Raw genomic sequence first — 13,671 nt, forward strand, 5'->3', positions numbered from 1 at the left:
CCTTTGAGCCACTCGAAGAGCCCCCTGCTGCTCTGGGCTTGAAGCCAGTGGTACCACTGGGATATCTCCCACTTTGTGCAATGTGAACTTGATAGTTCTCGTCCATCTGCAGGACTCTGCACCTCCACTCCCAGTAGGTGGTAGGCTGCATATTGTCTCCAGCCATAATAATCTGCTTGATATTTGGCCATATTGTGAGGGCGACAACTTCCTCCATTTCCTCTTCATTGTGGAAGCGCTTGGCTTCCACAGCCATCTGTTTAAATTTTTCAAAGAACTTGATAGCCGTTTTGAACTGCGCTTGCTGCAGTTTTTTCCATAGCATCTGTTTGATTTGGACCTCTGCTACTTCCTTGAAATGTGTTTGGACATTTTCTTGGAAGGTTGCCCAGGCAGGTACATGATGTCTTTCACTGTGTGGATCCTTATAGTGTCGTTGCTGATGGATCCACCAGTCCTTTGCATTTCCACCAAATAGTTGGGCTGCAAAGACTACTTGGTTCAGGCCGTACCCATGAGTTTCATTAAGTGTGAAATACTGAGAGAAGGTCTCAAAGTAGTATTCGCAGTCTGTGAAGAACCAATCCAAGTCACTGGCTTTCCCATAGAACTTGTCAGAGACTTGGATCAATACTGGCTTCACATTTGACCAGGGATTAGGTTGTCCATTGGCAATTGCCCAGCTGTCTGGTGGGTTGAGTGGCAAAGGGGGATTTGCAGAGTGAGGCAGTGATCAAAGATTTTGATTACTGCGAGGTGATGGTGGCTGTACTGGGGGTCAGGGTGGTATAGGTGGGGGTCCACCTCCACTGCCTCTGCCTCCAGGTCCTCCTGGGCCACTGCTACCTCCTCCTGGTGTGGCTGGTGCAGGTCCACCTCCACTTCCTGTTGGTACAGATTGAGAGGGGTCCCTGCCTATGCTATGGGTATGGAAGGTTCCTCCTTGTGCAGCTTGGATCCTCAGCATTGAAGAGGCTGGCTGTGGGCACCTGTGGAATAGTGAGCAGGCTAAAAGGCGAACCTCAAAAACCCACACACACACTCACACAACTACACAAACTATAAACACCCTCATAAGTTCTAGGGGGAGCGATTATTTCTAATGCGATCTGACTATACTTCAATATCTCGAAGAGTTTCTCTTATTCTCAGCGCTCTTAGCAAAGCTAAGCTTTCTCTAATGAATCCCTAAGTCTAGGAACTTTTACAGGAAGGTCATTCGCTGGCGCGACGCAACCTTCAAGGCAGATTTGAGTTAAAATACACAAGGGACACTGATCCCGACAGCAACAGAGGCAATACACACCAAAACAATAGTGAGCTCACTAAAGAAACACCACAGGCAAGCACTGACTTAGCCTGCTCGCTACACAACTGTATGTAGGGGTTCTCCAACTAACTTCAACAGATGATCTCGACTCAAGAACACTTCAGAAGTGTTCAGAAACAGATTCAGAAAATGGAAACTCGAAACAGAACTGATGCAGAACAGACTGAACAGAAACAGAACAGAACAGACAGAACAGAACAGAACAGATCTCGCTTTTCCTCTTCAGAACATACTCCAAACAGACTTATCAACACTCAATGGAACAGAACAGCTTCACTGATTCTTATCCTCTCAGAACTAAGTGCACAAAAAGTCTTTTCTCAAGGGTATCTTGTATTTCTCTGAGTGAGCTTGCTAATTCTATGCACAGCTCGAAGTCACAAACTGATCCTTTGTTACAGTACTGCCTTCAACGCGTGCACGGGAACTCGGGGGCTCGAAACTTGGCCTCTACCTACTGTAACCAGCCTACTTATACTACAGGGGAATTAGAATTACAAATGTCGTGCAGTACCCAGACTCCTACATGCATAGCATGTTGCCACCGCTGCCTTACTGAGCATCCGAGTCGGACTTCCCAGTTTTAGTCTCATTTCTATAGTGAGCTCGCTAAACGCGTGCCTAGAGGTGCTCTCCCGACACCCGCAGGCTTGTTCTCTAGCAACCAACAGGTCTAGGCACCCGGAACTATCAGTCCTGGCGTATGTTGTTCAAGACTTCTTTCTTGGATTCACAGAGGCTTCTCGTAGACATGGCAACAAGTGAGTCTTCTAACAATGGGACTCAGAACAATGGGACATGGGCTTGCGGACTTCAGCCGAAGCCCATTGCCCAAGTTCATGCTGGTGATAGCTGTCATCTCGCTTAAGGATTTCCCTGGATTTTCAGGTATGACGCGTCACAGTTAGCGAGCGTGCTAAGTATTCTCAGTGTCACTGCAATCTTCAAAATTTTATCTAGCTCCCATGAGCATGCTTGTAAGTTAGAGCCTAAGGCATTGGGTATAGGGTTTGGCCTTCTCATCATGCATGCCTGTCAGGTACAGTGCCATGACTAAGTCCTGTTTAGAATCCCATTGCTTCTTATGCCACAAGTTATATTCTATATCATTGCACCGTGTAGCATTAGTGTCAATGCATAGTTTTAGTCTGCTCACTCACTATATCTCAGTATGTGTGTAAAACACTTTAGATTGCAAAATTACACACATAAATACGCTGCAGTTGCAACAGCATGTTGGATGGTATCCATGCCGGGTCATGGATTGGGTTTTCTGGACCCACTATCTCTGGGGATCCTATGCTGGGAAAGGATTCCTCGCTATAGCGTCTTCCAGGCGCTACAGATTGATCAGGGTGTATTGTGTTCCAGTCAATGGCAGCATGATACCAGGTTTTGGTATGGAGGATTTTGTCCTCCATATCTGAACCTAAGGTTGCAGCATGATAAGCTCTTCCCCGGTTGAACACAACCCAAGTCATGCTATATCGTAGATGCTGACTTGTCCACTCCAACACTTGCTGCCATGTTAGATTATACATCTGTTGGTCCATAAGCTCCTGTGCTTGAACCCTGGATGAACTCAGGTGGGTCATCAGAGGGTTCTTGATCGGGTGGCTCATGATAGCCTCCTCACTAATTGATGACCATCCTGGCTTGCACCTAGGGGTCAGACCTGTTGTCATGGTCAGGTGGAAAGCCGATGACCTGATATCAGGAGAAGATCATATGTCCTGCATACCAGGTCTTGTTCCAGTCCCATATGCCTGTGATGTATCTGTAGTACTTATCCCAGATCTCCACAGTATCAGCTCATCCAAAGACCCAGAGCCATAACCCTGAGGGTGGGATGAAACCTCCATCATACTCCTCTGGTAAGAACTCTCCCTCCGGGCAGAGGAACAGCTTGAGCTCTGGGGCATCTCTTGCCCTATCATACTTGTCATCGGCCAAGGACCAGAGTTGTCAGCAGATGGCACAGTTACAGTAGGGATATGGATGGGGCTCAGTGCATTCAAGTTCCTCAGGGACATGGTTCAGGAGGATGATAGAGTCTGGAAGGGGTTGGTTTCCAGCAAACCAATTGAGGAGCCAGTCTCCTCTGGGGGTGTCGCCTGGGAAGATGACCCAATGGTCTTCATTGTAGGGGAATACAGAATGGGTGTAGTAGTCTGGGAGCTCCTCACTGTTGTTGTCAGAATATTCGGTGAAGGTGATGTAGTTGGGTCCATCGCCAACTGTGTCATTAATGAATGTTTCAGAGATGTGGGCAAAACGGGGTTCAGTGAAGTTTCTGAGGTTGGCAATGATAATGAAGTTTGGGAGAAGAACGTCAGATTTGGGTCGGGGAGAGGGCCAGATGAAATCTGACTCATGGATGGAGTCATTGTCCCACCATGAGGGAGGTCCAGCAATTCTGTAGGTTCCATCAGGGGTGGATGACCTGAGGTTGGGGCTGTAACCCAGTCTGACTCCGATGGTTCATCTCCTCAATGTCCCTCTTCGAAGGTGGTTTCTCATCCCCATGTTCTATCTGCTGTCCTCCAGTAGTTTCCTCTGGTTCTTGCACCAATGATTCAATTGAATACATCAATGTAGAACCTGCTGGTTCCTCTCTGATAGAGCTGCTCTCCATTGTCAAACCCTGGTATGGTCTCTGAGGGTCACCTGTGTTGGGGTAGTCTTCTCTGTTGGGTAGGGGGTATTGAAGTGCTCCTTGCTCCCTCCTTGGCCTTGGTGTGACAGACCTGAGCCTGATGGTGCTTCCTGTTCAGGATGTTCCTGTTGATGAGCCATTGAGTCCATCTACTCTCCCTCTTCCAGGAGTCAGTGCTCTTTGGCATCATTGTACCACAACGAATGTTTAGGATCTTGAGGTGCGATAGGTGCCATTTTATATATAACAGGCTGAAGTTTTGAAAAGTATAAAAGTGACTGCCTTGAAATGGTACAGTTACCATTGATGATGGTAAGGGTAGTAAGGGCAAGCTTCAGCTAAATGTTAAGCACTAACTCTAATCTGAACCAAAGCATGGCCTCTATCCTGTCACTCGCATTTGGTGATTCAGTGTTAGAGGGTCTTTGGCATAAGAAATGGACCTGGACCAGACCTCTCTCAGTCTGAGCATGAAGGCTCCAGGCTTCGAACCCTACCCTTCGATGAAGATGTCACCTCAATGGTCAACCATATCCCTTCAAACCAAATGGAAGAGAGTGGTGACCAAGGTGGCACAGAAGGTAGGACTCCCCTGGGGGAAGAAGACCTCAGCTGACTTGGCATCCCTGCAAATGACAAGTTGTCAATCTCTTCCTCACAACTATCGGCCACCATATTCGACACAACCGGAGAGCACCTCTATCAGTGAGGAACTCAAGGATTCTATGTCGACCTGGTTACCAGAAGAATCATCTCAGACAGAGGCAATGAGATATGCCTCATCAATTCAACAACAGGAGAAGATGTCACAGAAGACTACTTCTAACCAAACTATGAGCAGTATGTGGGAAGTGGAAGTGATGAGGAAAGCAGTAGAAGAGGCCCTTCCTCCTTTGCAGACCTCCACCCTGGAAACCCAATCTTTACTGAGAGGTACTGGACAGACAATACTGGATCCTGGGATGGGAACGATGAGGGAGACTCTGGAACTTCAAGTGGGGACAGTTCTTCACCTGGAGGAGACTCTTTCCTTCCTACCTGGGGACAGAGACTGGCTAGAGAGGCTAGAACAGATGAGGCAAGAAGAGAGGCTCAAAGACATGTGGAGGACGAGTCAGATGGTCCTTGGGTTACTGCCCCAACCTCCCCAAGGGAGGCCCTGGTCATTCTCGACCTCAGACTCACTGTACCAGGAACCCTGACCAGCTCCTCTGGAAGCACCATATCCTGGCATTCACGAGGGGGGTTTAGCCACAGCATAGGCTACTACTTAAATACAAGTTCAGTACATTAATAATAACTGTGCTACTATGATTCCATGATAGAGAATGAGTGTGACATGGCCAATAGCAATATGCCAGCAAAAGTGATACCCAATGGTGAGTGGCCAGCTAGATGAGGAAGGTTCTGGAGGAGTCATACCCTTGTGGCCAGAACTCCACCTGAGTAAGAATGTCTGAGCTCGTCCACCGCAAACCAGGGATCAAGTGATGTGGAAGTGACTGTTGATTGATCAGAACAAAGATACCGTGATGGAAGTATTTGTGTGATGTGGAAGTATTGGCATGGGTTACGAATGAGCCAGATAAAAGTGATGATGAGAATCAGATGACGATCAAGGAAGAATGACATGAAGCAAATGACTAAAGTGAAAAATAGGGGTGAATTTGTGACACTACTCCTGTCCAACCACTAAGAAGCATGATGCCATTAAGAGAAGCATGATAGTGCATGCAGTGCGTCAGTCATTTGAGATGTGGCAGTTGTGAACTGGGGTGATGGCAGCTGGATAAATGGGTAGGAGGTAAGCCAAAGAATTATTGTAGTTCTGGGAGATAAGATATGTTAGTCCGGGGTTTCAGGAGATAAGGATAAGATAAGATAAGGATGTAAGGTAGCGGCAGTGAGCACCGGGTCCCCGATTCTTTCTCACGGTTGAGAGTGTCCTCAGTGGAACGAATTTCAGTACGATTTGTAATGGTGTGCCCTATATGTACATCTGAAGGTATAGCTTTGTACTGTGTGTGATATAATACATGAACTTTCGCACTGAACCTAAGCGTTACTGGTTTGAATGAGATTTAGTTGAATCAGCGGGTCTTTTGATACGGCAATACATACAAGTATCTGACAAAATTATCTGGAACAGCAATGGCGTTTACATTGAAGGCTGCCAGGAGATCCATTCCAATGAACATGGAATCGCGAGGGTCGACGGAGTAGTAGATCGCGCCCACGGCGCCTTGGTTATTGTATAACATTGCTCCATTGCAAGGGTCACCATTGCTCGAGAGGGAACTACGACGAGTCAGATAATATGCGCAAGTTGTGATATAACTTACCAAACAACGCAATGGAGCACAATGTCGGTGAGATTGCTGTGTATGGAGTCAGGCTATTTACCTCTCTTCAAGGTAAGGATCGAAGAACGAATAAGTATTGGGTCGGGCTGCTCTGTACAATTAAGTCGATATCCTTCGGACCGATATAGAAGGGAATTAGCAGGTAAGGTTAATAACTTAATCCGCGCAAATACAAGTAAGTACCAAGTAAGGCCGTTCTACGTATGCAAAAGAAGTTAACACGGCTCGTTATGCATAGGATGGGAATTGTACATACGACTCTGGTTACACTGTCTACTAGGACGGAAACATCGACAGTGATAATAGACTTGCAGCTAGAAGAATGCGTGTGTTGTGCTTGACTGGCTTCTCCGCCATGTCTATACGAAACAGAATCAAGAAGACTGAGAGCAACGTGCAACATGCATTGTCCATGAAGGGACGGAGGTACTCACATGTTCCAATGTAATCAAGCAGAGACCTATATTTTGGAAGTGATAGGCGTGCGTGGTGAACTTGGGGTCAGCAGAACATAGTTATTCAGATCTCCTTTTTCACCTTATATATGTTCATTGACGCTTTATGTACATCAGGGCGTAGTTATCTAGAAATCTACATCCGTCTCACTGCACTCAAGTCAGTTGAGGGGTCAAATATTATTTAATCCACTCACAATTTTTTCGCTGCAACCGTGGACGTGTCACATTTTACAAACGCTCTGGAATATTCGGATACCCTGTGCTCAAAAAAATTGGTTTTTCCCTCCAAAGAAATCATCTCGACGAATTCAAACGGATTCACGGTGTTGTATACTTTCGAACCGTTCAGTGCGACTAGCAGTCGATCTGTAACAAACTTGATGTACTGGATCATCGCCATTGCACTAAGTCCGAGTATACTGTCGATCAAGGTGTCTATAAGATGTGTGAACAACCTGGTACGAGTGTAATTGCTGTTACGTACCACTCCAAAATTGCTGTTCAAGTTCTGATGCTTCGATGACAATTTGCGTCATGGTCGTCTCATCGAGTTTTTTTATAAGACAGGAGTACACATAGCACGCAAAATCAGTATGCAATCCTTCATCTCGAGCAATGAGCTCGTTAGAGAACGTTAACCCTGGCATTAACCCTTTCTTTTTCAACCAGAAAATTGCCACGAAGGCTCCCGAAAAAAATATACCTTCGACGGCAGCGAAGGCAACTATCCGAGATACGAAGGGGGCATCGGAGGTAATCCAGCGCATGGCCCACTCTGCTTTTGAACGCACACATGGAATGGTAGTGATAGCATGAAATATGCGGGATTGTTCTTCATTATCAGGAATAAGGGTCGTAACCAACAAAGAGTAAACCTCCCAATGAACGTTCTCGATCATCGCCTGAAATTCGTAGTTGGCGGACGACGAAAAACCACACCCCACATCAAAGGCTCCGAACACTGACTGGAATGATCAATGGTCGCACGGTGAATCGCATCTCGAGCAGACTGAGTACAACGCATGCCATCTCTGCTTAGACACATATTCAGCCAATCTTGAGTCGTTGCCGATTTTGCTTCTTCAGAATGACCACCGTTGGATACCCATAAATGAGGACTACATATCCCACTAAAGGATGATGTTGCGTCAGCTATCAAACCAAAACACCATCTACGACAGCAGTATGTAGGCTGTATCTGCGTTCTATTATGATCAACGAGGAGATCAATAATATCTGTCACAGCGATCATCTCACGACCATGTCGAGGAAATAGACCAGGCGCAGCAGCGGATAACAAGTCTCTTATTTGATCGCGTAAAGCATTCATACCATCAGCGCTATGCCTGATATCCAGTAAATCAATCTCATCAAATTTTTTACACAGCGCGACATACAATCCTTCACGACAAGTAGCCCTGGAAGCAGCGACGTATGCCGCAAATCCTCCTTCGTTCATATAAGCAAGAACACTGGACATGGTCTGACCTTGAGCGACCTGTCCTGTACAAGCAAAGCCCGCTTGGAAAGGCATCTGTTCTCTGGTCACAGATACGCTTACAGGTTCCCCTTCGCTATTCCTTATTTCATGACGAAACGTCCATGAAACGGGCGCAATCGGAAAACAGCATGGAGGCAGTCCTTCTAAATGAACGTCTGAGCCCGGAAATTCTACAACAGCATATCTTGCGTACGTGAAACCATAGTCATCTAAATCAGTTTGCAAAAATCGCAAAAAGCCTTGAGCCCCATTTGTTATCTTCAGATCAGTCGAAATATTGCACGAGCACAAGATCACCGGCATCCCGATATAATAAGCTAACCAACCATGAAGGCCACCGTTGCTAATAACTTTCGAAACGTCTCGATCAAGTAAATCACCACGGTTAGCCTCGGGAACCAATCGCCCACCTATTTTATCTAACGCACAACAGGTCACTACGTCTTCTGGCTTACAGTTACTAATTGCCTTGTACGAATTAATCGAATAGCGTAATAAGTTGGTCCGTACAACTGCCACCGCTTCAACACCATTCATATCAACTCCGCAGGGATACAGTTATTTACCGGTCATTGGAACGCCGAAAAATATTTTTTGTCTCATCCACCACACATCGTCTTTTTCCTCAAATAAAGTAGCCACAAAATTTTTAATATTACTCAGTGATGTCAATACAAAGTATGAACTGGATCAAAGCATCTAGTATTGAGATATTCTTAATTTACGGTGTTTCATTGACTGGTAAATGACCACATGGCAAACCCCTGCCAAATTTGCATCACTGTTCGATTTTTCACGGGGTCAGCAGTAGCGCTAAAATTCCCAAAAAATCACTAAAAATCTATAACATCTATGTCTCCGATTATACAACACTGTCAGGCAGCGGAACTGGGGAGAAGGAGGCTAAATCAACTGTTTCAGTGACTGATGGTGTTGCAATGACCTGTCAATAACTGTAATTGAATGTTTTAATAACTCGTTCATTGAACAACGCAACATCCTCTGGAATGCACTTTCTCAGCCGTAGCTGTCGAACAGCAGCCGCATACTCAGGATCTTGCTCCATACGTTTCTGACAATGTAAATAAACGACGTCCGTTATCGAATTCCAGTCCAGTCTTCCCAGTCGCTTACTGAGATTTTTTGCGTCTATAGGGGTGCGTTCTTTAATATGAGAATATACAGCGCAACCTTTCACAGGAGGGAACTGATAAAGATCATCAGTGAATATCACCATCATTCCTCCAAACCACCATTGCCTTATATTCTTTTCATATCTGCAGCCAGCCTCTACATCAGGCAATAATTCCTGTTGCAAAAGGGAAACTTCATCAATAACGAGTACATCGACATCTTTAAAATTTGTCTCGAGACGTCTATGACTGAGATCGGATAAGGTGGTCTTAAAATGCTCCTTACCATCAATGGACTGCATGGAATGTCTCGAGGACTTTTCGCATATACTAATTCCAAATGCCTTATGGATGGTCATTCCATCATTCAAAGCTGCCGCCGAACCAGTGGGAGCAAGAAATCTAATTGCATGGGACGATCCAAATGCTTGCATTACTGCCATTAGAGCCTTAATAACGTGAGTCTTTCCTGTTCCCCCTGGACCGGTTAAAAACATCCTGAGAGGGAAAGGCTCTTCCAGCATGTCCATGTCAACATTGATAAAAGTCTTTCATAAAATGAACGTCTTAGCCATGATCATAAACACAATCTCTTGCTCCATATTCAATTTAAATTTATTGCAAACCCGGCACAGCAGGACACCAACATCTTCCACGTTAGCCACATTAACCGTTGTAGGGTGAATCGCACCTGCGGAGCATTGGGATGCTTCGATGGAGGAACTATATTCTGACACGTCTGTGATCGTTGCCTGTGGCAACGATCTGTCATCTGCATTAACTTGCTGCGAGCCATCGGCGGCATTCAACCGCACTGAGGATACTATCTCTTCGTGAGCATGTATCTGTGCCCACCATCGAGTCATCAAAACACTTGTAATTCTTAGATCGGCAAACGGTGTCACTTCCGCTTGTCGGGTATCATGCACTCGTCGAAACCAATTACTTTCGGCGAGGTGGAGGATTTCAAACTGGGCCTTGCTTTCCTGCTGCTGAGCTTTCCCTTGAGCTGGCAGTTCAACCAAATCTTCCAAGTTGTCGGACATAATATGATTTAGTAATTGGGAAGTCTTCATCACCGATCTTCTTTTCTTCATCCTTTTGGAATCACGCTCATCTTCGCACTCATATAGGGCTTCCCAATTGCTCATGCATCTCCGACCTTGTGGGGAAAAAGGGAACAATTCAAATTCACTATGGATGGAGCGACCAGGAGGTATCAACGGAACCACGATATCGAAAGGTTTGAAGTGCGCAAGCATGAACCGTTCATAACACGGATCACCTAAACGGGGAATCTTATGTGCAATAACTCGAGGAACAGTCTTCGTCATGAACCTGGCTTGTGTAGTAGAGGTATGTTCCATTATCTCATGTGTTTCAAACAACGCATATCCAGGGCGGAAAGGAAACCGAGGAAGCTTATCAATTCGATCAGTTACAGTGTAATCCATAAGTTCCACGTCATCTTTGTTCCCTTTGATTACAACGCTGAAACAGTGCACAAATTCGTAGAAAGAGATTTCTCTAAGTGCTACACAGCGATTCATATAATCTTCAACTTGATTGCGTCGAAGCATATGACCTTTGTCATTGACCTGTACAGTCATATAGGACGGCTCGACTTCTGGAATGTCATCCTCACGTTCGTAAGGCCACGTCTTTTGTATAAACTCCATAAGAAGACCAGACATCATAGGAACTGTCCTGTGCGAACAAAATACTTCACGTTGACCTCTTATGACCTTAGCCGCATGTTGCGCATGCACTTGCTGCTGACTGGCATACTGAGCAAGACACTTGTGCAAGATAATCCGAGCCTCTACACGGTCGCCTTCACCTGCATTCACATTGGCCTTCATAACGGCGTCCGCCATAAGGGATAACATCTCATATGTCTTGACGCTCATTTTGGTGATGTAGTCAGTGATATAAAACATTGCCGCCTTGCACGATTTTCCCGACAAGATACATTGCATATCATGATTATGCCTACAGAACATGAGAATAAACTCATTGAAGTAGTTAACAAAGATGTCTCGACATGCCAAAGTTACTGATTTTCTCTCCTTATCATAGAAAGAGTGAGCAGCGTATTCGTGAGGAAACTGAAAACGGCACGTAGCATGATCGTATTTATAACAAACGTGTTCATGGTTATGACACTGCAGTAGCTCCCCGCAATACTTCACTTCTTCCTGGAAACGCCGCTTAAAATCTTCTATCTCAAGACACGAACCTGTATCAGGATCTGGAACAGGTGGAGGACGTTCCGTTTTGGGTTTTCCTTTCCGATCAAAATACACATCATTTGGCAGCTCGTGCTTAATGATGTCTTCATAGAACGCGAAGAATTGATCCTGGAATGCCTCTGTCTCTTCTAGACGTCGGTGTATATCTGAAGGATTTAAACCTCCGAGAAGAGTGATCAGATAATGTACATGGTACGAGCCTCGATCTGTCAATTCATTTGTTCCATAGAAAGCCTTCAGGTGTCCTAAAATACCCCCCTTGACAGACGAACGCTTGCGAGCGAAATCCCATCCAAATAGATATTCCATCATCGTCTTACAAGAAAAGTTAAAGAAATCCAGCGCCGCCACCGGATCATCCGCCAGACATACACAGCGCCATACATAATCCACCATTCGAGGGAAATGCTCATCCAAATTGACAGTAGTGTCTCCACACATCACCTGAAAAATAGGACTGTTTTGCGGAGAAGGATTGGCGGTAAAGTACACATGGGGAATATTAAAGTGAGCACAATAAGCCTTGATTTCATTTCTATACGTTAATTTCGACGCCTCCGAACCGGTGATCTTTGCGGAAATAGTTCTGACCTTAGATAATAGCGTAAAGACTTTCCTTTCCTCTGCAGTCAAATCCGAAACACGTTCCTCCTCTTCCAGATGACGAGATACAGAATGCAAGATCTGCGGAGTAACCCCCTCAATATCCACGGCAGTCGTTGCAAAATTACTCGATTTTACAGCAAGATGAGTATGCAAATGCGCTTGACGACGTTGTATCATATTCATAGCAACAAATAGAAACGAGTTATGATGACGAAACTCACAATTCGATAAATCCAAATACAAATTCGCTTGGCCGTGAAAGCTCAGAGGGACAAGTCGATCCGGATCTTCAAAACCACCTTGCCCATAGGGAAACAATGTAGGAAACATTCCCATCATCAACAAATGATTGTTATATTCGCCAACAGCATCCTCACCGCTGAACGCAATGAGATCCGGTCTGTTATTCGCCGGTCTTATCAAATTTTTTAGCGCGGACGACTGAAACATACGACCTTGAATTTTGACGGACTCGACATCAGATACACCCATTCTCTCAAGCAAAGGTTCGTTTCCTACATCAGACTCAACCTCCAAGATCTCATTATTAGAAGCGAAATGTGGCTCGAAGCCTGCTGTCTCCTCTTGAAACATATCTTCCGGATTGTCTACTTCGAAGTTGGTAACCCTCGCTTCCAATCCTGGTATCTCATCGTTCACATACAGTGCAAGCTGTTCCTTGGATAGCTGAATTTTCGCATACATAGGATTGTTATCTGCAAGCCAGCAAAGAAGATCCCATACTTTATCCTTCCATATGTAATTAAATTTTTTGAGACATGATTTAACGGACTGATTGGGACCCACGAAGACTATACTCAGCATCCCCTTTATATCAGCAGGAGGTCGAGGAAGCTCAGATGCTGTAGAAACATAATTTAAATCATGAGCGCACATATTTCCTTTAAATATTCTCGGCTGATCTTTATTGGGTGAATAGTACAAATGAGTTACATGACATGTACAACGATAGATTGCACAAGCCATTTCTTCGATCCAAGTCAAGTCCCTAAAACGATCCGGCAAACGACCTCGATATAGACCATTGTGCCACGAAAACATGGGAAGATGATTACTACAAAGAGACAACTCACATAATGTACAGACATGAAGTACTCCATCAGTATAACCTTGAGGGTCGAGCATATAACCAGAAAGTAAAAGGTGGTTAATAACATCCCTCTCATCCCTACGATCTGACTCAGATACAACAAGCATTTGAAAACGCAAAGCTTTTACTATCGCAGGGATATCACATTCGTTATAATGATTCATTCGTAGAACGTTACCATGATCAAGCTCCCTAGCACAGACCACACAAGTAAAAACCTTAGGCCATTTGGTTCCCTGAATATAACGATACACGCAGTCT

At 45.1% G+C, this 13,671-nt stretch overlaps 5 protein-coding genes across 5 annotated transcripts; 1 reads left to right on the plus strand and 4 right to left on the minus strand.

Moving 5' to 3' along the window:
• Positions 1-4,423: 4,423 nt before the first annotated feature.
• Positions 4,424-5,188, plus strand: EV420DRAFT_1652964 (uncharacterized protein; the record flags this gene model as incomplete). Its single annotated transcript, XM_060478698.1, has 1 exon — positions 4,424-5,188. One exon carries the CDS (start codon positions 4,424-4,426, stop codon positions 5,186-5,188), a length of 765 nt encoding a protein of 254 aa, XP_060322069.1.
• Positions 5,189-6,997: 1,809 nt separating this feature from the next.
• Positions 6,998-7,721, minus strand: EV420DRAFT_1281565 (ribonucleoside-diphosphate reductase small chain; the record flags this gene model as incomplete). Its single annotated transcript, XM_060468266.1, has 2 exons — positions 6,998-7,242; positions 7,292-7,721. Coding segments are annotated over 2 exons (675 nt in total), but the record flags the coding sequence as incomplete, so codon positions are not given.
• A 3,594-nt stretch (positions 7,722-11,315) lies between these two features.
• Positions 11,316-11,693, minus strand: EV420DRAFT_1237324 (uncharacterized protein; the record flags this gene model as incomplete). The annotated part of the gene is made up of 1 exon (XM_060466599.1): positions 11,316-11,693. A coding segment is annotated over one exon (378 nt), but the record flags the coding sequence as incomplete, so codon positions are not given.
• A 213-nt stretch (positions 11,694-11,906) lies between these two features.
• On the minus strand, positions 11,907-12,749 carry EV420DRAFT_1281563 (uncharacterized protein; the record flags this gene model as incomplete). Its single annotated transcript, XM_060468264.1, has 1 exon — positions 11,907-12,749. A coding segment is annotated over one exon (843 nt), but the record flags the coding sequence as incomplete, so codon positions are not given.
• Positions 12,750-12,923: 174 nt separating this feature from the next.
• EV420DRAFT_1281564 (uncharacterized protein) lies at positions 12,924-13,445 on the minus strand (the record flags this gene model as incomplete). The annotated part of the gene is made up of 1 exon (XM_060468265.1): positions 12,924-13,445. A coding segment is annotated over one exon (522 nt), but the record flags the coding sequence as incomplete, so codon positions are not given.
• Between the last annotated feature and the right edge of the window lie 226 nt (positions 13,446-13,671).

This window comes from Desarmillaria tabescens (assembly GCF_030435595.1).
Source record: "Desarmillaria tabescens strain CCBAS 213 chromosome Unknown EV420scaffold_141, whole genome shotgun sequence".
NCBI classification, from domain to species: domain Eukaryota; kingdom Fungi; phylum Basidiomycota; class Agaricomycetes; order Agaricales; family Physalacriaceae; genus Desarmillaria; species Desarmillaria tabescens.